The sequence below is a fragment of the Dendropsophus ebraccatus genome, chromosome 9, assembly GCF_027789765.1.
Source record: "Dendropsophus ebraccatus isolate aDenEbr1 chromosome 9, aDenEbr1.pat, whole genome shotgun sequence".
In the NCBI taxonomy this organism is placed as follows: Eukaryota; Metazoa; Chordata; class Amphibia; order Anura; family Hylidae; genus Dendropsophus; species Dendropsophus ebraccatus.
In genome coordinates this window covers 34,505,536-34,529,561 of record NC_091462.1, presented here as the reverse complement: position 1 = coordinate 34,529,561, position 24,026 = coordinate 34,505,536, and the positions used below count along the sequence as shown (strand labels likewise).

At 40.4% G+C, this 24,026-nt stretch overlaps 1 protein-coding gene across 2 annotated transcripts in view; it reads left to right on the top strand.

Annotated features, from left to right (window-relative positions):
* The window catches only part of LOC138800850 (dynein axonemal heavy chain 11-like), a 268,385-nt gene that overhangs the window by 146,620 nt on the left and 97,739 nt on the right, over positions 1 to 24,026 (top strand). For both annotated transcript variants that reach the window (XM_069982946.1, XM_069982947.1), the window contains 6 exons: positions 684 to 917; positions 2,416 to 2,562; positions 6,889 to 7,002; positions 7,082 to 7,225; positions 13,693 to 13,875; positions 18,723 to 18,824. In XM_069982946.1, the coding sequence (XP_069839047.1) occupies positions 684 to 917; positions 2,416 to 2,562; positions 6,889 to 7,002; positions 7,082 to 7,225; positions 13,693 to 13,875; positions 18,723 to 18,824 (924 nt within the window). The remainder of the gene's footprint in view (positions 1 to 683; positions 918 to 2,415; positions 2,563 to 6,888; positions 7,003 to 7,081; positions 7,226 to 13,692; positions 13,876 to 18,722; positions 18,825 to 24,026) is intronic.

Genomic DNA, 24,026 nt, shown 5'->3' with positions numbered 1-24,026 from the left:
AATGGTGGCGCTGCGGCTGCAGGGGCATCGGGACAGGTAAGTATCACTTCATTATTATGTTTTCAACCACCCCCTGCCCTCTGTTTTTTTTTTTTTACATTAGCCCAGAGTTCTTATATAAGCTACATAAACCTTTACAAACATTTTGTATTTAGTTTGTGTATTCAGCTCCTATGCAGTCCTATAAGTTTCCTTTGTAACACTGCAAACAATCTGTGTATACACCACTTATGCAGTCACACAGATTAGCAAGACTGGGACTGGCGGAGCAAAGTACACAGAGACTGTTTGACCCATGTTACCATAGTAACACATAGGTCTGCACAGGAGCTGTAGACATAAAACGATAGACAACTTTTGATCAAGAGCATCAGCACAGTCCATTCTTTTTTAATTTTAGATGCATTGGAGCAATCAAAATGGTCTCAAAGATGGAAATAACCTCAGTGTCAGATAATTTGTATCCATCAGCATTTATTGGAGACAATATACCGCGTTAGCTATAAACATAATACATCTGGCCTTTCTGTATTAGAGAATACATTCAGGTGACAGTGTGACAAGATGAAATTGCATGAATGCTGTTAACGCCAACAATAACATGCACATATCTATCCCACGCTGCCATCCTGCGCCGCATTCTGATCAGATTTTTTCATGTTCCACTTCCATTGTTATTTCAGGCTCAAGTGAAAAATTCCATCAGCCAGTTCATAACATTTGCACATACAAGTGTGAATGAAGTCAGTGTAAAATACCAGCAGAATGAAAAGCATTATAACTACACCACACCAAAGAGTTTCCTGGAACTGATTAAACTATACTGGAATCTTCTGGGAAAGAAGAGAAATGAGCTTGTTCAGAAAATGGAAAGACTAGAAAATGGATTACAGAAGCTGCAGACAACCGCCTTTCAGGTGAGGAGCAGCATGATGACTTAAAGTGGATAGCCACCATATTGTCTAGGTCCCAAATTTCGTACAGATCTATTCACTTATCATTGTAAGGCTTGAGCTTTGTTTTTCTGACACAGATTTGGGCAAATTGTGAACCAGAATTATGACAATTTGCACACAAAAACATTGTGAAGATTATGTATGTAATCCATACAGATAAGACAGCGGGCACTCTGACTCCACCCACAGATAGCCGCCGTCCAGGTCAGGATGACGGATGGACAAACCCTCAGCGATGCTCAGCTCAGAAGTGTCAAACAATTGGAGATAACAGCAGTGGCACTCACCTGTCGGTAAGCTCTGGTCCTTTTACTGACCGGTGAGTGCCGCTTCTGTTATCTCCATGATTGACATTTATTATGTGTTTTAGATAGAGAAGAGCGCAACTCCAACATGCTTGGGTGTGCAGCATTTGATTAGCGGTGACTGAACAAGCTAGATGCAGCCCTAGAGAGTCCTGGAAAACATGAATACAGTCTAGGGACGATTTTTAAAATCTTCCATGAATATTCAAATTTTGTCCACTAGAAGCAGCCACTAGGGGCAGGTATAGAGCTTACTGTATACAACATGGACATTTCTAAGTATAATTTGTGTAATCCTGCCCAATAAAATGTATTAGATTGGAGACTGCTATTAGTCTGGAAAAGTCACAGGTTCTTTTAAAGGGATACTCCGTCCATTTAAAATTTTTGATATCTTGTTGCCTTTGCATAGAACATAACACGCATCTATTTTCCTGTAATTGAAATAATTGGCTGCACATGACTACTATATAGATTTGTCAGGGCTGCCAGATTAAATCTGCTGACACATAGGGGGAGATTTATCAAAGGGTGTAAAATTGTGACTGGTGCAAACTTCTCCCAGCAACCAATCACAGCTCCTCTCTCCTTTCACCAGAGCTGGAAGCTGAGCAGTGATTGGTTGCTGTGGGCAGTTTGCACCAGTCTCAATTTTACACCCTTTGATAAATCTCCCCCATAGGGTATATTAGGGCATGCAGATGTCATAGTATGATCTAGCGAGACAACCCTAGTAGTTGTGTACACTTCTATGGTCTCTGTGTTTAGGTATAACAAGTTTAAGTGTAAAACTTAGGCTTTTCGTTCAATAAACAATCTAACTTTTTGGAAGTGATTATGATGTTCATATTGATATTTTATATTGTTCTATATGCACTGCTGGTAAGTTAATAGATTGTTATAAAGGACTATTACAATAAAGAGCGACACCTCGAATATGCAAATAATTAACCAACAAATTCATTTTTACTGCCTCGGAGCCAGTATTTTGATAAATACTGAGACGTAATTATACATCCTCTAGAGGCACAAAGTAATTATGCTCCATCACAATGACGCCCTCGGCGACGGTTATTCTTTAAGCTAACTGATTTTAATATAATTGAAATTTGTCTTAAAACTTAATTAACCAGGTCTCTGTTGTATTGGTGCAGGTGGAGGATCTGAAGTCTAAACTCGCCGTACAAGAGGTAGAACTTCATCAGAGGAACAAGGATACGGAAGCCCTGATTGACAAAATTGGCCAACAGACAGAAAAATTAAATCAGGAAAAATCGGTGGCAGATGATGAGGAGAGAAAGGTACAATATAAACAGTCTATTTCAACTTTCTACAAACATGTAAACAAGTATAGGTTGCAAATCATCCAGGCCTATACTGCTAAAGCATATGAATGCTTTGACTCTTTCAATGGCAGATTTGTGCTGTCTGCTCCACATGATTCATGCTTCATGATCTGAGGTCCCTCACCTTTTGAATCTTCGGAGCCAGATTCAGGATTGAATTAGGGCCACCTACAGGAGGCCACACTGCCAACAATTGTCCCATCAAAAAGAATTGAAAAATAAATAGGGATATCAGCCACACCAGAGGAACCGTTCTCTGATTTGACTGCTATAGCAAGTCCAGTTTTAAGGCCCTTAAAGGGGCTATACAGAGAGCAGGAAAGGTTCTACCTCTTCTGCTCTCTGGTGTTCCACTTACCAAACCATGTCCAATAGCTGCACAATTTTACCACAACTCCGGTAACATTGGGCAGCTATTGATCACTGCCTGCAACATGCTCTCATCCCCATGTTTTCTGCGGAGGTATCAGCACGGATGGGCAAAGGGGGGAAGTGCCAGAGAGCAGTAAAAGTAGGACCTTTCCTGCTCTCCAAATATCCCCTTTAAACTGGTCAGATGTTGACTATGTATAGGTGACACTAGTAAGACAGTTTTCATCCGTGTGGAGATAAACTAATTTGCATACTTCTTCCCATATATATTAGTTTTAAATTGGTCACATGGCCATAATACCTACAAAATTAGCATTGTTCTGGGCATAGGATACCTGTATAATATTGATATTGCAGATTGTGTGTACTGTCATAACCCATAGGGGAGCCTATGATGAGCCACACAGCAAGGTGTTGCAATCTACATGTGGCCCCTGATTGTTTAACATAAAGACTTGATTTACACAAGAGGCCATTTTCTGATGAGATATTCCCTTTAAAGCGACTCTGTACCCACAATCTGACCCCCCCCCCAAACCACTTGTACCTTTGGATAGCTGCTTTTAATCCAAGATCTGTCTTGGGGTTCGTTCGGTAGGTGATGCAGTTATTGTCCTAAAAAACAACTTTTAAACTGGCAGCCCTGTGCCCAACGGCCATGGCCTAGATTTGGTAATCATTAGGCTGGCACAACCTCTCTGTCCCTCCTCCCCACCCTCCTCATCATTAGGAATGCTTTAGGCAGATTGTCTATTCCTCAGCTGTGTGAATACTGAACATGGGCTGGATCGTTAGGGCACCTGTGCAGTGTTCAGACAGGAAAAAATGTTCCAGTGGCATTCCTAATGATGAAGAGGGTGGGAAGGAGGGATGGATGGGTTGGTGCAAAGTTAGGGCACAGATTCTCTAAGCCCCGGCCGTTGGGCACAGGGCTGCAAGTTTAAAAGTTGTTTTTTAGGACAATAACTGCATCACCTCCCGAATGGACCCCAGGACAGATCTTGGATTAAAAGCAGCTATCCAAAGGTACAAGTGGTTTGGGGGGGACAGATTGTGGGTACAGAGTCACTTTAAGCACTGTGGATATAGATGACTCTCTATTCGTATATAGATGTTAACACAAAAGCCTTCACATTGCATAGCAAAACATTAGAGTTGAGCTATAAAATGAGCTTGAGGCATGTAAAATATTTTGATGGTTTTCTCTAACAGCGTATTCCCCTTGAGATATGGTTTAATAGACGAGCTTAGACATAGTTAAAGCATCCTACTTAATTGAAGCCCTTAGGGTGCTATAAGCAGGGGTCCCTGAGGAGCAGCCTTGTTTGGAGTGTGATTTGCCAGGAAATCTATCAGCATCAGCACTGCTTTTCCCCCGCTAAATGTTTATCTTTTGGAGCTGAAGGCCACGTTCTAGAACATGACGTAGGTCCATTTAGTCCTCCTTAGTTCTTTCAATTCACAATACACCCCTCCATCTTTACACTTATTCATTCATTGCTATAAAAGCACTCATGCCATTTACACATCGCCGTTCCATCACAACACTGCTATGAACATACGGTGAAGAGGAGAGAAATTCAAAGCTTGCTGGATTTTTCTTCCCTTATGGTATCTGCTCTTTTGAATTGTGGTGTGTGAATATTTATCAAGATTAGGTAACATTTGTTAATATGGTATGTTCTCATCCATGAACGCTCGTACCCATGCAAAACATGCCCTTCTGTAAAGTTATTGGGAATCTAAATACACTGGTGCCTTGGATTATGAGCATAATCCGTTCCAGGACCGTGCTTGTAATGTAAATCACTCTTAAACCAAAGCAAATTTTCCCATAAGGAATTATTGAAATGCAAACAAATGATTCAACACCCCCAAAATAATGATTTTTTAAAATTCTGAATAACATGTAAAACAAACATTTAAAAAGCTGGGTGTGTCATATTACAAGTTACTGTAAAGTATAACCAAGCAGCATGTGAAGTATAATGTATAGTAAGTTCTAAAGAATGAAAAAAAAACAGCAGCAGTTTGTAGATACAGAATGGAGGTACAGATCCCTATGATGCAGTAGCGTAGTTCAGCAGGCTAAAATAGAGAAGGAGGGCTGCTGTCAGAGGTCTGTGTGGTCACATGACAGCAATGGGGAAGGGGGTGTGTGTTCAGCATGGACCAATAAGGAAGTGAGAATCACAGAGCTGTGCAGGACAGTGACAAAAACTTTTCTATACAGCAGTGTGAATGGCTGAGTGTAAGTGCAGGCACATTATAGCAGCAGTGTGTATAGCTGAGTGCGAGTGCAGGCACATTATAGCAGCAGTGTGTATAGCTGAGTGTAAGTGCAGGCACAGTATAGAAGGAGTGGAGAGGATGGGAAACACAAGGGCTGGCAGAGACTACAGGGAGCATGAAGTAATGAGCAGGATATATGTGGGCACATACATGCAGCACTCTCTGTCCGGGGAGAGAGGGGTTACAGCTATGAAGAGATTACCTCCACAGTCCTGTCCCCTGATGCAAGCCCCAGCCTGAAGTGGATCTGCTATGATTTGTAAGGTGAGGGAGTCTTCCTGGGTCAGAGTGCTGTACTGTAGACCCCGCTATGCAGACCATGCTGCTCCCCCACTTGCCCTCCCACCCAGTACAGGGAGCTCTTAAACCAAAGCAATGCTCTTAAACCAAGTTACAATTTTGAAAAACTCTGAGCTCTTCTTGCAAAACGCTCTCAATCCATGTTACTCTTAAACCAAGTTACCACTGTATAGGGTGAGGAAAACATTAACAGGTAACCTTTGCTGTAGAATCAAAAACACACAGTAGAACTAGGGACTAGGGTTTTCAAAGCCATTCTCTTATGAGGTCCATATTACAATCAAGCCACACCTTCTCCAAATGTCTTCCGTCTCTCCTGCCATCAGTCCTGCTATCAAATCCCTTCAACCCAAAGATCCATATAATGCGGTAGCATACTAGTGACTAAGAAAATGTCAACCTGAAAGTATAAATACAGTTTTTTATTTTTATATCCTACCAGGTAGGCTCTTGTCAACTAGTCCATGAGACCTGCCACATAAATGGGGTATTACAGGAAAAAAAACTTGCTTCCTAGACCTTGCAGAGCCAATTGACAAACTCCAAAAGTTATAAAGCATGGGGTGTTGGGCAAATGATCTTGTGGGAAATACTATAAGTATAAGAAGATCCAAAGGGGGGCTATGGTGGGACACAAAAATAGTTCCTTACAAAACAACAGATCTCTACAGTTCAAGCAATAGCCAACCCTATTTGGAGGAGATTTTACTATATAATATTGATTAAGGGGGTTATCTAGCATCTATTTTTTTATATATAACATAATATATAAACATATATAAACATAATAAACGTGTTATGCTTACCTCTCCACACTCCCCTGATGTCTCGATGCTGTGTTGCTGGTGTCCCCCGATGACAGCAGCTCCCCTACTTCAGAGACGAATTGAGACGACTAAGCAGACCCCCGCAACCAATTTGTCTCAGAAGTAGCAGAGCTGCAATAATCAGGGGACACCAACAACTCCGCATAGGGACAGCAGGGGAGCGCAGAGAGGTAAGCATAACATGTTTATTATGTTTACCAACAGTGCAGCAATACAGTATTTAAAATTTTTTGTAAATTCTGGATAACCACTTAAATTAAAAACAAACAGAAGTACAAGTAAGTCCAATGAATGAGTGTATCATTACAATTACAACTGACAACTAATAAAGAGGAAAAAAATAGTATTAGGTGACAATTTTACTTTACACCAGTTTGTTAAATCTCCCCCATAGTTCTTTTATCCAACAACACAACTACCAGACCTATACATTATCTGTGCTATGTTTGGCATGTCATTTGTGGGCATTTTTGGGTTTATGTATTACTAGGTAGCTGCTCTCCAGGCAGAGATAACAAAACACCAGCAAGAATCTGCAAACGACTTGGCTAAGGCAGAACCGGCTCTCCAAGCAGCGAATGCAGCTCTAAACACCTTGAACAGGGTAAGTGTCAGGCTCAGATCTATCATTGATGTTTTGTTGCCACAAATCAAATTTAACTCATTATTTCAAAACTCCAAAGTTAAATCTTACAGAGCTCCGAACATTTCCTAATCCACCGGCTGCTGTAACCAACGTGGCCTCAGCCGTACTTGTCCTCTTATCCACAAATGGCAGAATACCTAGAGATAGAAGCTGGAAGGCCTCGAAAGTGTTAATGAGCAAGGTAAGAATTATGACTTCATGTTTGTAACCTTATACAATATACATTTGAGAAAAGGTTCTTTCCTCACTCCCCGATGGACAAGTAACCATATGGTACTTGATGCCAAATCCTACACCAAAGTCATAGATTTAATCAGTCATATCTAGACAAGCTACGTGATGCTCCCAGACCCCAGTGCAAAGTCTTTTACAGGATCATCCAAAATACCAGTGTCTTCTTGTTTAGCTGAGGGGCCTTTGGGCTCAGGTTCGATAGTTACCTCTACGTATCTTTGTCCATCTGTCTACTTACTAGAGATGAGCGCAACTTGAGCATGCTCAAGCCCGATCATACGGGATATTGCCGTGTCCATGTTTTCCCAGATTCTACATCCAATTTCCTCAGCCACCGGTATTCAAATACCGAACAATCGAACTTACTCAAGTTGCTCTCTTCTCTAATACTTACTTAAATCTTTGATTGCTGTGCCCCTCAAGTAATTCAGTGACTTCAGTGACATCCAGCTGCAATGTTAGCTGTAAGAGAGCGTTCAGACTACGAAATCCGCACAGAGAACATCCCATTTTGCAGCTTGCCCCCGCGGGCTCCAGCTGGACTCTCCACCGGTCCCATAGACTCCATTTTAGGCTCAGACACATTCCGCTGTTCGCCCAAAGAATTGACATCTGGCCGAGCATAACATGGAGTCTATGGCACGAATGGAGAGTACAGGGAGCATGTGGGGGCGAGCTGCGGAATACACAAGATGCTCTTCGCGTGGATTCCGTAGATTGAACGCACCCTTAATATCATTGAATGTCATTTTGCTAGTATGCCAATATATCCGTTCTGCTAGTATTCCAATATACCCATTCTCCTAGTATATCCCCGAAATATAGGCTACTTATTTGGCATGAACACATGTATCAAGGGGCGTACAGGGGTTTTTAGGCGGAAAGTGCCGATTTACGCATTATTTTATTCGCAAATGGCCAATTTGCGAATAAAATATTCGCAAATCGGCACTTTCCGCCGGGTACCCCGGGGGCGGGGAGGGGGTGTGAAGGGGGGGAACGGAGGGCGCGGACTCAGAGTCCGCGCGATTCACGCAAAAAGATACGCCGAAAACCTACTACAGTCCTCAGCTGGCGTAGGTTTTCGGCCGTGCGCACCAGAGCTCACGGGATTTATGTAGAGGCAGTCCGCCTCTACATAAATCCCCGTAGCGCCAGAGATGCGGGGACATTTTTAAGTCTGGCGTAAAAAACGTCGGACTTAATAAATGTCCCCCATAGTCTTACAAAGCAGGTATCTATTCTGGCTACAGAAGCCATTGGATAGAGGATTTCTTCTTTAAACAACCTTTTGAGCTTTCTTTTATTGTTTAGAGGCTAAATGTATAGCATGTCAACTATTTTTTTTCAACATTTACTCAATAAATACTCTTATATTTCCACATCAACCTACATTTGTCTGCCTATACCACAAAAACATGTTTGCCCTACAAACCGGGCTAAAGTATATATCGTAGACCTGTACTCATTTATTTGGCCAAATAATGGAATTTTCTGTGAAATTATCTTAATCTTTGGTTAAATACCCACAGAAGGTGCTAATAAAAGAAATCTGAACAGAACAAATCTCTCGGAGCTGCAGAGCCGTTTACTGTATGTTACTTTGGAGAGAAGACCAGTAGTACAGTAGACCATTATCCTGTACATCACTTCAGCTTTTCTTAGGCTCCGGTGCTGACACACTCATCACATTGCGAGAGGATAAGCAGCAGATAATCAGTGCAGTGTTCCCTGAAGCCATAATGGTGAAAGTACATAAGATAGAAATGCTTCTTCAACCCTCACCTAATGGCGCAATTATCTCCATCCATGAGATGTGCAGTGTATTAGGTGATGAGTGCACCTGCAGTAAAGGTCAGGTCATTTCAGTTGTTATTTATCTATCATTTTTAAGGCCAATTTACTAAAACCGTTCTTGACAGTTTTCCTGCTTGCTCTACATGTTATGCTGCATGTCATTACGGGTCAGGTTTACTAAAGCATGTAAATGAGAAATGAGCCAAGAAAGGTAAAAATGAACCCGGAGGGGTTATTTATAAACCCTCATACGCAAATTAAAAAGACTCCTTTTGAGTGTTCAGAATATTAGTAATAAGTAAGATAATAATAAAATTGCCCACCCCACCTTACATAGTGAGTCTTAATATTGCCATGACCTCAGACTAGGACTGTATCCAAATCAGTGTCACACCCCAAAATAGATGGAAAATGCATCTGACTTTGGAAAAGACATTGTAAACACCCTGGTCTTACTCGATCATTATTTTGTGTCTCTAGAGCCATTTTTTATGTTGTTAATTTCCGAGCCTTTTCTCTTGTTTTTTGTTGGACATGAGCTTTTCTGCAAGCACTGCCCTATGGGGTACTTCCTGTCCTCAATTCCTGTTTACTGTTTAAGGTATCGGCCACATTGGACTATACCTGTTACACTGGCTTTTCTTTTGCATAGTTGGCTTTTTCTGTGTTCTGTACTGGATGCAGTTTGTCTTTTCCAGTAATCTAATAATAATTCTTTTCATGTGGTTTTTCTTTTCCATAATCCAGAAGGCAAGCTGCAGTTTCTGAACACAGAAAGAGCCAATTTTAGCACATAAAAGGTGTGTATAACACATGCACACAATTAAGAAGGTTAACCAGGATTAGAGAAAGCACAGCTACTTTCTTGTAAAACAGCACCACCCCTGTCCTCAGGTTGTTTGTGGTATTACAATTTAGCTCCATTTACTTAAACAGAACTAGACTGCAAAACCCCACAACCAAACTGAGTGATGCTGTTTCTGGAAGAAAGCAGCCATGTTTTTCTAAGCCTGGATAACATAACCGCTTTAAGCACTCAATGTACACTACCGTTCAAAAGTTTGGGGTCGCATTGAAATGTCCTTATTTTTGAAGGAAAAGCACTGTACTTTTCAATGAAGATAACTTTAAACTAGTCCTAACTTTAAACAAATACACTCTATACATTGCTAATGTGGTAAATGACTATTCTAGCTGCAAATGTCTGGTTTTTGGTGCAATATCTACATAGGTGTATAGAGGCCCATTTCCAGCAACTATCACTCCAGTGTTCTAATGGTACAATGTGTTTGCTCATTGACTCAGAAGGATAATTGATGATTAGAAAACCCTTGTGCAATCATGTTCACACATCTGAAAACAGTCTAGCTCATTACAGAAGTTACAAAACTGACCTTCCTTTGAGCAGAATGGCCAGAAAAAGAGAACGTTCATCTGAAACTCGACAGTCTATTCTTGTTCTTAGAAATGAAGGCTATTCCATGCGAGAAATTGCTAAGAAATTGAAGATTTCCTACAACGGTGTGTACTACTCCCTTCAGAGGACAGCACAAACAGGCTCTAACCAGAGTAGAAAAAGAAGTGGGAGGCCGCGTTGCACAACTAAGCAAGAAGATAAGCACATTAGAGTCTCTAGTTTGAGAAACAGACGCCTCCCAGGTCCCCAACTGGCATCTTCATTAAATAGTACCCGCAAAACACCAGTGTCAACATCTACAGTGAAGAGGCGACTGCGGGATTTTGGCCTTCAGGGCAGAGTGGCAAAGAAAAAGCCATATCTGAGACTGGCCAATAAAAGAAAAAGATTTAGATGGGCAAAAGAACACAGACATTGGACAGAGGAAGACTGGAAAAAAGTGTTGTGGACGGATGAATATAAGTTTGAGGTGTTTGGATCAGAAAATAAAACGTTTGTGAGACGCAGAACAAATGAAAAGATGCTGGAAGAATGCCTGACGCCATCTGTTAAGCATGGTGGAGGTAATGTGATGGTCTGGGGTTGCTTTGGTGCTGGTAAGGTGGGAGATTTGTACAGGGTAAAAGGGATTCTGAATAAGGAAGGCTATCACTCTGCACCGCCATGCCATACCCAGTGGACAGCGCTTGATTGGAGCCAATTTCATCCTACAACAGGACAATGACCCTAAACACACCTCCAAATTGTGCAAGAACTATTTACAGCAGAAGCAGGCAGCTGGTATTCTATCGGTAATGGAGTGGCCAGCGCAGTCACCAGATCTGAACCCCATTGAGCTGTTGTGGGAGCAGCTTGACCGTATGGTACGCCAGAAGTGCCCATCCAACCAATCCAACTTGTGGGAGCTGCTTCTAGAAGCGTGGGGTGCAATTTCTCCAGCTTACCTCAACAGATTAATAGCTAGAATGCCAAAGGTGTGCAATGCTGTAATTGCTGCAAAAGGAGGATTCTTTGACGAAAGCAAAGTGTGATGTAAAAACAATGTTATTTCAAATACAAATCATTATTTCTAACCTTGTCAATGTCTTGACTCTATTTTCTATTCATTTCACAACGTATGGTGGTGAATAAGTGTGACTTTTCATGGAAAACACAAAATTGTTTGGGTGACCCCAAACTTTTGAACGGTAGTGTATATATATGGTTACCCATCCAACAAACTATGAGATACAGTATTGTTAGAGTCGTCTCTTTTTTCTTTTTTTTATACTGAATGTATTTTATACTCTTAAAGGACAACTCCGGCGGGACCCCCAAAAAAAAACAAAACACAGACACACACAGACACCATACTCACCATCCCTCCGGTGACGATCGCCACTCCATTCGCCCGCCGTCCGCCTCACCGTCACCTGCGTCCGCCGTCCAGCGATGTCTCCTTCTTCCGGGTCCATGAGAGAGAAAAGGCTGCCAGCGCGCTTGCGCACCGGCAGCCTTTTCATTGGCTGGAGCGCATCACATGGCTTCCAGCAAGCTCAGCCAATCAGGGCTGAGCAAGCTGGAAGCCATGTGATGCGCTCCAGCCAATGAAAAGGCTGCTGGTGCGCATGTGCACCAGCAGCCTTTTCTCTCCCATTCACTCTCAATGAAGACGCCGAGAAGGAAGAAGACCCGGACCGCCCCCAGCTCTGACATCACCCGACACCAGAGAAGAGGACCGTGACGACCGTAATAGGTAATGTATATATTCTTTAACTTCCGGGGTGGGGGGTCGGGGGTCGGAAAGTGGGGGAAGGGGGCCAGACCGGGTATTTAACCACATTACAAAGTTATATAACTTTGTAATGTGTGTTAAATAAGCCAAAAAAAATTTTCGCCGGAGTTGTCCTTTAATAAAATGTCAAAGATTCTAAATGAAATTATGATCCATTTTTCTGTGGACACATTTAGTTATAGGATCTTTGGGTTTTGTTTTTTACCAAAATTGAGTTAGGACATTTGCTAGATGGTGATACAAATGATACATTGTCTACTGGGACATAGATGAATGTAACCCACTATCCACAAGTGACCACAAGAATAGTAAAGAAATCAGAAAGCAAAGCTTTTTCTTCAACTACTCCCAGCTGTAGAGATGCTATAGCATGAGGCACTGGTTGTAGGAGCAGAGGTAGTCCGCCTTAGTGTTAGAGTCCGTCTTAGTGCTTTTTATGCCAGAGACAGACGAAACCTAGCAACATAAAGTGAACAGTGAATTCCTAGTGGCTGGAAATGTAGACACGTCTTTTGGTGTCCAGGTTGGTGTCCGTTTAAAGTGCATGAAATTAAAGGGGCTATCCAGGCTTAGAGAAACATGGCCACTTTCTTCCAGAAACAGTACAGAAACAGTACAACTCTTCTTTTGGCGTGGGTTTTGCAGTTCCGTAAAAGTGTAAGGCTGGGTTCACACTGTGTTTGTGCAATCCGTTTTTTTTTTCCATCCGTTTTGCAGTTCCATAAAAGTGTAAGGCTGGGTTCACACTGTGTTTGTGCAATCCGTTTTTTTTTTCCATCCGTTTTATGCAAAAAAAGGGATGAAAAAAATGGATACATTTATGTCCATCCATTTTCATTCATTTTTCCGCTGACTTCCATTATAAAGAAAAGTCAAAACGCTTTTTTTTTTTTTTTTGGGTCGACCAAATTTTGTGTGTGCGCTAAAAAAATGGATGCGTTTTGATCCATCTTTTTTTTACAATGGAAGTCAATGGAAAAAAAGGTGAAAACAGATGCACACAAATGCATCTGTTTTTTCATCCATTTTTTTTTTTTGCATAAAACGGATGAAAAAAGCTGATTGCAAAAACACAATGTGAACCCAGCCTAATATAACAGTGTAAGTGTCATACCACACACAACCTGAGGACAGGGTTGGTGGCACTTTTGTTTTTTTTTGTAATCCTGGGTAACCCACTAATAGTGGATGGATTTGTTTTGGGATGTATCAGCATTTGTCAAATAACCAATCCTTAAAGGGGTTTTCCAGGACTTATTTACTGATGGCTCATCCTAAAGATAAGTTATTAATTTCTGATAATGGTATGAAGGCCCTAACCTCTTCTTGTCTTTAACATGATATTTTATTTATTCATGGCAACTTCCTTCAAATTTAAGAAATTAACCAGTTTTCTTAGCCTTAACAACACTTCTTTGTCTCACAGGTGGATGAATTTTTACAGAATCTGATTAATTTCGACAAAGAACATATTCCAGATGCAGTTGTCAAGACTATAAAAGAAGACTATTTAAGGGATCCTGAGTTTAACCCGGAATTTGTGCGCACAAAGTCCTCTGCAGCTGCAGGCCTATGTGCCTGGGTTATTAATATCATCAAATTTCACGAGGTAAGGTATTAACATAAGGATAGAAACTACAGTGTACTACTACAGAAACCAGAAATAGTTACCTATAGGTAACTGCTAGAGATGAGCGAACCGGTTTCGGGTTCGAGTCCATCCGAACCCGAACGTTCGGCATTTGATTAATGGTGGCTGCTGAACTTGGATAAAGCCCTAAGGCTATGGAGAAATCATGGATATAGTCATTGGCTGTATCCATGTTTTCCAGACAACCTTAGAGCTTTAGCCAAGTTTAGCAGCCCCAGCTAATCAAATACCGATCGTTCGGGTTTGGATGGACATCTCTATTAACTGCTCAGGATTATCTTTCTATCTGCTCCAATTTACACTCCTTCTGTTACTCTACTCCCTAGCTTAAAGGGGTACTCCAGTTAGAAAAGAGTTATCCCTGTTCAATCCCCACCCATAATCTAAGCTTGTTTGTAATACTCTTCTATTTTATGAATTGGGAAGTTTGTCTATATCACATGCCGACTCACCCCCTGAAGCTGCTGAAAATCCTCACTACCTGGTCCACTCTGTCTCCACTCCTCGGCCCCCTCCTTCTGAGATAGGAGACATGTGATCTCTGTTTCTTCTGTGGACTAGACAAGCTGTAACATGTCTTCTGTAACTGACTCCTATCAGTGATCACCTGTCCACAGAGGAGCAGAACAAGCCAGTAGTTGGTGGGTACCAGGCCATTGGCTCCGAGGTGCAATGCATGTCAGGAGATGTAGTGTCCCTGCTTGGTGTCATTATGTAAAACTGGGATCATTTGTAAACGTTTGAATCTGGGGTTAGGAAGACTCTTCCTATGAGAACAAAAGACTGAAAATGCTGATCTTCAACATTTAACCCTTCTTCTAAAAAATTGCTGTAGTTCCCCGATAAACACCCCCCCCCCATACACATTAGATCATCGACAATTCGAAATTGTTGAACTAAAGGAAGTCTATGTATCAATGTGAATGTGTGAAAAAAAAAATGACAGGCCTCACATGTACCGTATTCATAGCCAAAATAAATGAATGAATCTTTTAGCTTTTGAATAAATAAAAAATACTTCTAGGCATAGCTGCAGTAATAGTAGAGACATTTGTTGTCCGCCACGGTAATCTATCAATTCATTACTCCCGTTAATCCCACCAAACAATGATAATCACGTTTGACAGTCGAGATGTGTCATCCTGACTTCCCTCTGAGTTTTAGTTGCTGGAAATTTATGAAGTGAAACATTTTACAAGTGTAGAAAACCAAACATGTCATGCAAATGTCAGCGGAGATGTGCTCTCCGCACTATGCTTTATGTTGTGTATGTCGTCAGGCTACATGTCTTCATGCAGCGGCAGTGATAATATATCCCATAGGAATAAATGTTGTGGGATAATTAAAAGTAAAACTCCAGGCTAAAAAAAAATCAGCTTTTGTATAATGTGACTTGGTGACTCTAAACTAAAACGGTTAAACCCCCCCCCCCACACACACACAGACACACACACTTTACACGCTGTTATAGTGCTGGCATCGTAAATGTAAGTTTCTTACCTTGGGGATATCAGCAGTTTATTTAACATGCTAATGAGGTGTGTTGGTGCACTGGGGGCGGGGCTACCACACTTAGTGCACCTATCTGCCCTGGCCAACCCATCCCTTGTAATGAACAATGGGGTGGTGCTCTGCTCTGCCCTGCTAATATTAGCTAGGAGGGGAAGGTAGCTGGGTGAATCAGTAGCCCTGACCCCAGTGCACCGGAACACAAATTAGCTTATTAAATAAACTGCTAATTTCGCAAAAAGGTTGTGGCGGATGGTCATCATCAGCGCCCAGTGCCTACAGTGACATATCAGCAGGTTAGATACCTCCTTTAGATATATAGTTTTGTCACAGCACAGTCTGTCACAGCATAGGAATAACAGTCAGAGTGAACAAATAGTGAGGCTCAGCTCGTCCCCTTTGGATGTAATCCCAAAAATACATAGGAGGTCTTTAAAATATGCAAGATGCCAGTCACGCTGACCCCGAATGCATATAAGCAGAGCATAAAATTAGGAGATTCCCAGGCTGTATGAGAGGAAAAAAAACCCTGGAACTATACAGACTTAATTACATACATAATTTTGTTTAGCCGTTCTCCTAATATGTAGGAGAATGGGATTCTTGACACACCTCTCCCCCCCGCCCTCCAGCTGCTGATTGACAGTTAACTGCCTATACACAATACGGATAGGTAACTGCCAATCAGCAGCTGGTGGGTGGAGTTTTCTGCTTCTCATGAATATTGAGGACTACTGGGCTCATGCTCATAGTGGAGAGGACTACTTATTGTCCATGTTATTCAGGAGAATATCTCTGGATCAGCTGCACAGAACAATGTAATTGATACATCATTCTGTTCAGCTTCTTTGTCACTAGTTTATGCTACCCTGAGATAGGACACCATAAACTCTTTAATGAATAAAAAACATTAAAAAAAATTCCAACATGTTTTGAACTGTTATAATTCCTATTCATGACATAAGACAACATGTTACATCATGAATAAGTACTTCAACAGTTCGAAACATGTTGGAATTTGTATTTCTTTTATTAGGACTGTATAGTTTCATGTCGTTACTTCTCACAGCTGGGTGTTTCATTAGCATTTTTTTTTATTATTAATCAATACAGCTTTCAATCTTGAAAATGTTTAACCTCTGGAGTATCTTCTCCTTCTTACCTATGCAGAGCTTTAGTCATCTTCATAACGAACAGTGACAGCTGGCTGAAGACCCTCATGTCACTGGCCTGACGCAACAGCATTCTCTACATTCTCATCAGCCACGCTTAACACTCATTTTCCCTCTTTTTTTCCATTGACTTTCTCTTTTTGTTTGATGTATGTGGGAAACCAAAATGGGGAGTAGCACAGTGTGCATGATTAAAGGCTTCCCTCCGCTCTCATACGTCAATCTATTAATGTACTGTTAGTTCAAATGTTGGTATGATGCATTTTGTCACAGCGAGGACATTCATCACAGGTAGATATAAAACTTAGAGAAAAGTGTACGTTCCCATTAATTGTGAGAGGCCCTATCCATCTTATCCCGCCATAATTAATGCCGCTTTGAATCCTTAATTTTTCACTATTTGTCATGATGAATATTTCTTTTTGCCTGTGTTATTTATCAATCTGCTCTCATACCTTCTGGATGCTTCAAAAAGATGTATGTAAGTACCGGATGTCGTGCTGGAAACCACTGCATGAAGTGTGAGGTTGTATTTGTCTGTGATATATATTCTTCTTTACAGGATTATTAGTTACTTTCTTCCCGTTCAGACTTGGGATTGGGACGTGATGCATGGGCTTCGTCTAGCAGAAGCTGATGGTTGAGCAGTAGTCAGTGGTTTTCACTTGTGGCTTGTCATGTTGATGGCTGGTATACTTATTATTATGATATGTTGATATGTAATATGACATGTCACAGGCCTGTGGGATTAAGTGATATGTTAATGCATGCTGTTTGCCCTATTTTTGTTGTTGTGTGATATTTCTAAAGTTCTGGAATATTTATTATTTAATTATAGAAATAATTTTTTTTAAAGCCCCCAAACTTCTTTTCTGTTGTACATTGGATTAGCTAGGTTTAAAGGGATACTCCAGAGGAAAGAGGGTTTTTTTTGTTTTTGTTTTTGTTTTTGTTTTGTTTTTTCAAATCAACTAATGTCAGAAAGTTATACAGATATGTAAATTACTTCTCCTTAAAAATCTGAAGTCTTCCAGTACTTATCAGCTGCTGTATGTCCTGCAGGAAGTGGTGTACTCTTTCTAGTCTGACACAGTGCTCTTTGCTGCCGCCACTGTCCAATGCGACTGAGGGGGTTCTGATTTTTTCCCCGGACTGCTGGATGTCTCATACTTACCTCTGTGCAGTCTAATCGTCAATCTTCTCATACTGTCTGCTTTAGGCCCACTTTATGAGAAGATTGCAAAAAAAAAAATCAATCCCTCTCCCCAGTAAAAATGTAACTCACCCCCTTTTACCATTTTCGCAATAAAATGGTAAAAAAAAAATAAAGAAATTTACATATTTAATATCGCAGTATTCATAATTGTCCGATCTAGTAAAATATAACTATTATTCCCACATGGTAAACAGCATAAATGAAAAGAGGGGAATTTTTTTTTTCACATTTTTTAAAATTAATAAAAAGCTGTCAAAAATTCTTATCTGCACAAATATGAAACTAATAAAAGCCAGAGAAGGTGACAAGAAAAAAAATGAAACCGCAAAAATGAAAAATTTAAGAAAAAAATTGTCTGTCTTTAAGGGGTTAAAGAATTTGGGGATGTGTGCCAAAAACCCCACTAATTTGCACAAAAAGCACCAAAATTTTGTGTTTAAGGGTACAAACACACACACACCGTATGCGCAGCAGATACGCAGAAAAAACGCAGCAGATCTGCAGCAGATTTGATGGTACAGATTTGATGCTGTGTTCAGTTATTTAGATCTAATCTGCTGCGTATCGCAGAAGTAAATACGCTGCCTATACGGTGTGTGTGTTTTTATACCCTAAAGCTTGTTGATCTTCAATGGTGAATTGATCCTCAATTTTTTTCCCTTGGGAGATCCCTGAAAATTCAATCCCACACAGGGAAGCCCTACACAAATCTTGGTATAGTAGTGGAAAAAATATTTCACACTTTTATATTCCAGCCAAAATTTTAGAGCCAAATATTTCAAATGTATTTATGTAATAAGACTGTAAAAGAAAAGCGGTGATCAGTTTCTGCAGGTGATTTATTATGTCTTGTGCCGTTTGCCATTATTGTGAACTGTGTTTATCTTGACATTTCTATTATAACATAGGTTTATTGTGAAGTGGATATCAAGCGTCACTCTCTAGCCCAAGCCAACACGGACTTGATCTACGCTGCAGAGAAACTTGAAGTCATTCAAAAGAAACTTGAGGTATAAAATCCAGGATTTTATTATGTCGGGTTACGAAGTGTTTCCTTCTTAGAGTAAACTTAGATTAGACAGTCCAAAATAGTGGTGGATTTATCTTTGGCTTAGGCTGACAAATTGTAAATGTCTAGTCAAAGTATGTTACTTATTGATGTTGTTTTATGCATATTCCATGACAAAAAAAAGTTAAATTGCTAATACAATGATTATCCACCCTATATAAGGCTAACTGGTGTCCATAAAAAACGCTGGCAATAGGGAATGAAAATACACTTTAGGGCCATGTTCACACAACGTAAGAGACCGGGTCAAGGAACGTCCGGTCTCTGAAAAGATCATCCTGGCCCGTACTGCAGTAGCGGCCGGATGATCTTTGGCACCGCAGTCTTCTAATGAGGCCGTCTCTGTGCGCCCCGCATCAGAACTCCCCACACTATGGAGCAAGCAGCTCCAGCTCCATAGTGTGCACTGACAGGGTTTTCTGCGGCCGCTATTTAATGAATAGCGGCCGCAGAAAACTGACATGTCAGTTGTTTGCGGCACTGCTAGGGATCCTGGCTGGAGCATATATTATGTTTTATTTTCAGAATACCACGGCCGTGGTTTTACGAAAATATATGTTAAAATATACGTGTTAACATAGCCTAGAACAGAATTGGGGAACCTTTGGCCCTCCAGCTGTTGCATAACTACAATTCCCATCAAATCTGGACAACCAAAGGGCCGAAGTTTCCCCATCCCTACTTTAGGACATAACCTCAGGGTGGTTGTCCAGGCTTAGGCTATGTTCACACAACGTCAAAAATATTAAAAAGGCGGACGATTTTCATATTTAAAATAACGTCCGTTTTTGCCAAGATTTAACTGACTGCAATGCCATTGCATAGGAGTCAATGGCAATGCCAAAGCGCACAATGCATTGAAAAACGGACATTTTTGCCGCCGACGTCAAAATAATGTACATGAACATTATTTTCGGACGTCTTTTGCAAACAGCGGACGTTTTTTATCTGTAGTTCACACACAGTTTTCCCTTTTGTCACCGTTCTGTCTCCGTTTTTGCTATTAAATTCAATGGACTTTTCAATTAAGCCCCATTCAACGGCCGATTAGTAACCAAACTAGAATAATATGCAAACACCCGTCAGTGCACTTAGGGGAGGTCAGGCAGCTAAATAACGTCCGTTATTTCAGACTCAAAATGACAGACGTCATTTTAAACAGAGATGAAAAGACGTTGTGTGAACATAGCCTTAGGCTGTGTTGATGCATATTTCATGTAATTTTCGCAAAATTGGAAAAAAAAAGTATTTTGCAACAGTACCACAATATTCCCAAATTGCTACAAAACAACTGAACACACCAAAAGTGTCTACCTCCTCCTCCTCCCCCCCCCCCCCCCACTAAAATCATGCTATGTCTTGCCATGGTTTGTGTTTGGTATTGCAGTTTAGCCCCATTTACTTTAAAGGGAATAACCTGCAATACCAGACACATGGCAAGTTGTTATTTTTTTCCTGAATTCAGGGCAACTGCGCAAACAGCGCCACCCTTTTCCATTGGCTGAACCTGATATTGCAGGTTATTATTGGCAGTGCTTTGAAGCTGCAAAATAAACTTTAATAGGGCAGTGACTGTGAACTTTGGCCCTCCAGCTGTTGCAAAACTACAATTCCCATCATACCTGGGCAGACAAAGCCATATCATTTGGATGTCCAGGCATGATGGGAATTGTAGTTTTGCAACAGCTGGAGAGCTGAGTTGTCTGGTTGCCGTGTCCCATCTATTAGCCTGCATGAGAAATCCTCTCTTCACTGAATGTTGTGCTGTGACAGAAGTGGGGGGAACTCCCCTAAAGCATTGGAGAGGTGTTCATTCTGAACATTACATGTTAGAAATATTTATTACAATGTACAGAACCTCTTTAACAGACCAATACACCACTAGGAGATTACAGTAAAAAAAAAATTAAAAACTTTATTCGTATCTATCTTGCTTTTCAGGTTCTAAATAGGATAAAAAAAAACAACATAAAACTCTAGAAATGCAATAAATACCGCCACCCGTTTACCTTGTAATAGCTCTCCAATCTGGGAACACATTAGCAGGCACATTTCCCAATTTACCACTTATTTACACATTAAATTTCAGTTTTACATGAAGTACAAAATAAGTTTTGAAAGGAACCTGATGATGAAGAAGAAATGCAGCGGGCATTTAATAACTAGAACAACGGCGAGATAATTAACGGGCATGCATAAAGATTCATGCTTTATACCAAAATTTTAATTTTGCACATAAATGTGCCTGATGTAGGCAGCATTTAATCACCTAGCTGACAGGAGTAACTACTTTCATTTAACCTTGACTGAAGATCATGAATTCTAACAGGTTTAATTGGGTACATCATTTAACAGAATGAACAGAGCAAATTTTTCTCAATTCATAGCGCCTGATTGACATGCACCAGCAATGCTACGGCGCACAATTAACGTTGTTCTGTATTTCAGATATGGACAGCAATTGCCGTAGTGATGTGACATTGTTTGATCATGGTGGCTAAAAAAGAAAGCCAGTTGTCTTACCCCTTGTTTAGAAAAGGGCAAAGTTTAGAATTAAGGAAGGGAAGAGAAAAAGCAAAAATTAGACGGTGGCGCTTTGGTTCCTTTATTGTTTGTTATAATTCAGTCACATTGATATGCAAAAAGTGGAAGGAAAAAATAAGCCAAAAACAGACAATTTTTTAAAGTCCATAGCTGCTATGTATTATAGGTAATGAGACGTGGCGTCTGTGATTAATGTGTCAGACTAATTACATTCTGTTATACAAACTAGTAAACATTATATTATATCTGATGTATGCATATCATCTATATAGTATCATTTATAATGATTTCTTCTCATTATTATCTATCTATCTATCTATCTATCTATCTATTATCTATCTATCTATCTATCTATCTATCTATCTATCTATCCATCTCCTATCGATCTATCTATCTATCTATCTATCTATCCATCTCCTATCTATCTATCTATCTATCTATCTATCCATCTCCTATCTATCTATCTATCTATCTATCTATCTATCTCCCTCCCTATCTATCTAGCTATTTATCTATCTATCTATCTATCTGTCTCCTATCTATCTATCTATCTATCTATCTCCTATCTATCTATCTTATCTCCTATCTATCTATCTCCTATCTATCTATCTATCTATCTATCTATCTATCTCCTATCTATCTATCTATCTTTCCAGGTCTTTCCACCTTTTAACCTTACCTGGTTATTTTAATTCCTTTTAACTTTTCTGTGATGTGTTGTTTAATATTATTATTCAAATAAAGTTTATGCACCAGTCAGTATGGTTCCTTTCTTTCTCTTGGATATTTTCCATATGGGAGCTTTCAAGTATAAAAGCTACAAGTATAAATATTAGTTGAGATGGGAATACCCCTTTAGAGGGAATCTGTCACTAGGTATATGCTCCCTCAAATGAGGGCAGCATAAACTAGTGACAGAAATACTGAACAGATCGGTGTATTACTCCCATCATTCTGTTCAGTTGTTCTCCTAATATACAGTAGAATGGGATTCTTGCCGCACCCCTCCCCCCGCCCTCCAGCTGCTGATTGACAGGTGACTGCCTATAGACAGCATGGATAGATAACTGCCAATCAGCAGCTGGTGGGTGGAGTTTTCTGCTTCTCATGAATATCCAGGACTACTGGGCTCATGCACATAATGGAGAGGAATACTTATTGTCCATGTTATTCAGGAGGATCAGCTGCACAGAATAATGTCATACATCACTCTGTTCAGCTTCTCTATCACTAGTTTATCCTACCTTTAGAAATGACACCAGAAACCTACTGATAGAGTCTCTTTAACCCCTAGACGACCCTGGACGTAGGGTTACGTCATGGAAGTCTGTCCCCAGACAATCGCGCTGCCGCGTGTCATTAACCCCTTAAACGCGTGTCATTAACCCCTTAAACTTAAAGTTCCCTGTCACTTACCAATCGGGACCCCTCGCAGTGTGACTGCGGGGGTCCCGATCGTTGAAACGGACCACCGGAGGTCTCTCACCTGCCTCCGTACGGTCCGATCGGCGATCTGCTGCACTAAGCCTGCACAGGCTCAATGAGCAGATCGCCGATAACACTGATCAATGCTATGCCTATGGCATAGCAATGGTCAGTGTAAAAATCAAAGTAGTGCATGTAGAAGTCCCCCAAAGGGACTTCAAATGTGTAAAAAAAAGTTAAAAACACTAATTCACTACCCCAAAACCCCTCCCCCAATAAAAGTTGAAATCACCCCCCTTTCCCATTATATAAATAAAACATATAAAAATAAATAAATAGATAAACATATAATATACCGTAGCGTGCGTAATTGTCTGATCTATTAAAATATAACAAGCGTCATTGTGATCGGTTAACGGCGTACATGAAAAGAGGGGAAAAAGTGTGCAGATTACCCTTTTTTATGTTACATTATATATTTAAAAAAATCTATAAAAAGTGATCAAAACGTCCGATCTTCACAAATATGGTATTAATAAAAACTAGAGATCATGGCGGAAAAAATGACACCCCATACAGCCCCATAGGTGAAAAATTAAAACCGTTATAAGCGTCACAATAGGCCCCTTTTATTAATATTTAATTGCTAAAAAAAAGGATTTCATAAAAAAATATATATATAACATTAGAGAATCTGTGTAACCTGCATATGGTTGTGTTCGGGTTGACCTATAGAATAATAGTGTCATGTCGCTGTTACCATATAGTGCATTACGTAGACACAGGAACCCCCCAAACGTTACCATATTGCATTCTTTTTTACGATTTCACCAATTTATATCTTCATAAATAATATATTTGGGATTCCATCATACATGTTATGGTAAAATGAATGACGCCATTACAAATTACAACTTTTCCTGTAACAAACAAGCACTTACATGGCTTGTAGATAGAAAACTGAGAGTGCTAGAGCTCTTAGAAGGGGAGGAGGGAAAAACGAAAACACTAAGATCAAAATTTGCGCGGTCCACTGGGTCATTTTGGGCCTGGTCCTCAAAGGGTTAAGAAGGGAAAAAGTAGCATAATAAACTACAGTATATCTGTTGCATATTACAAACAATCACATTGATCACTAACAGTGCCACAGGTGCCTGGAGGTTTCTCCCCCATG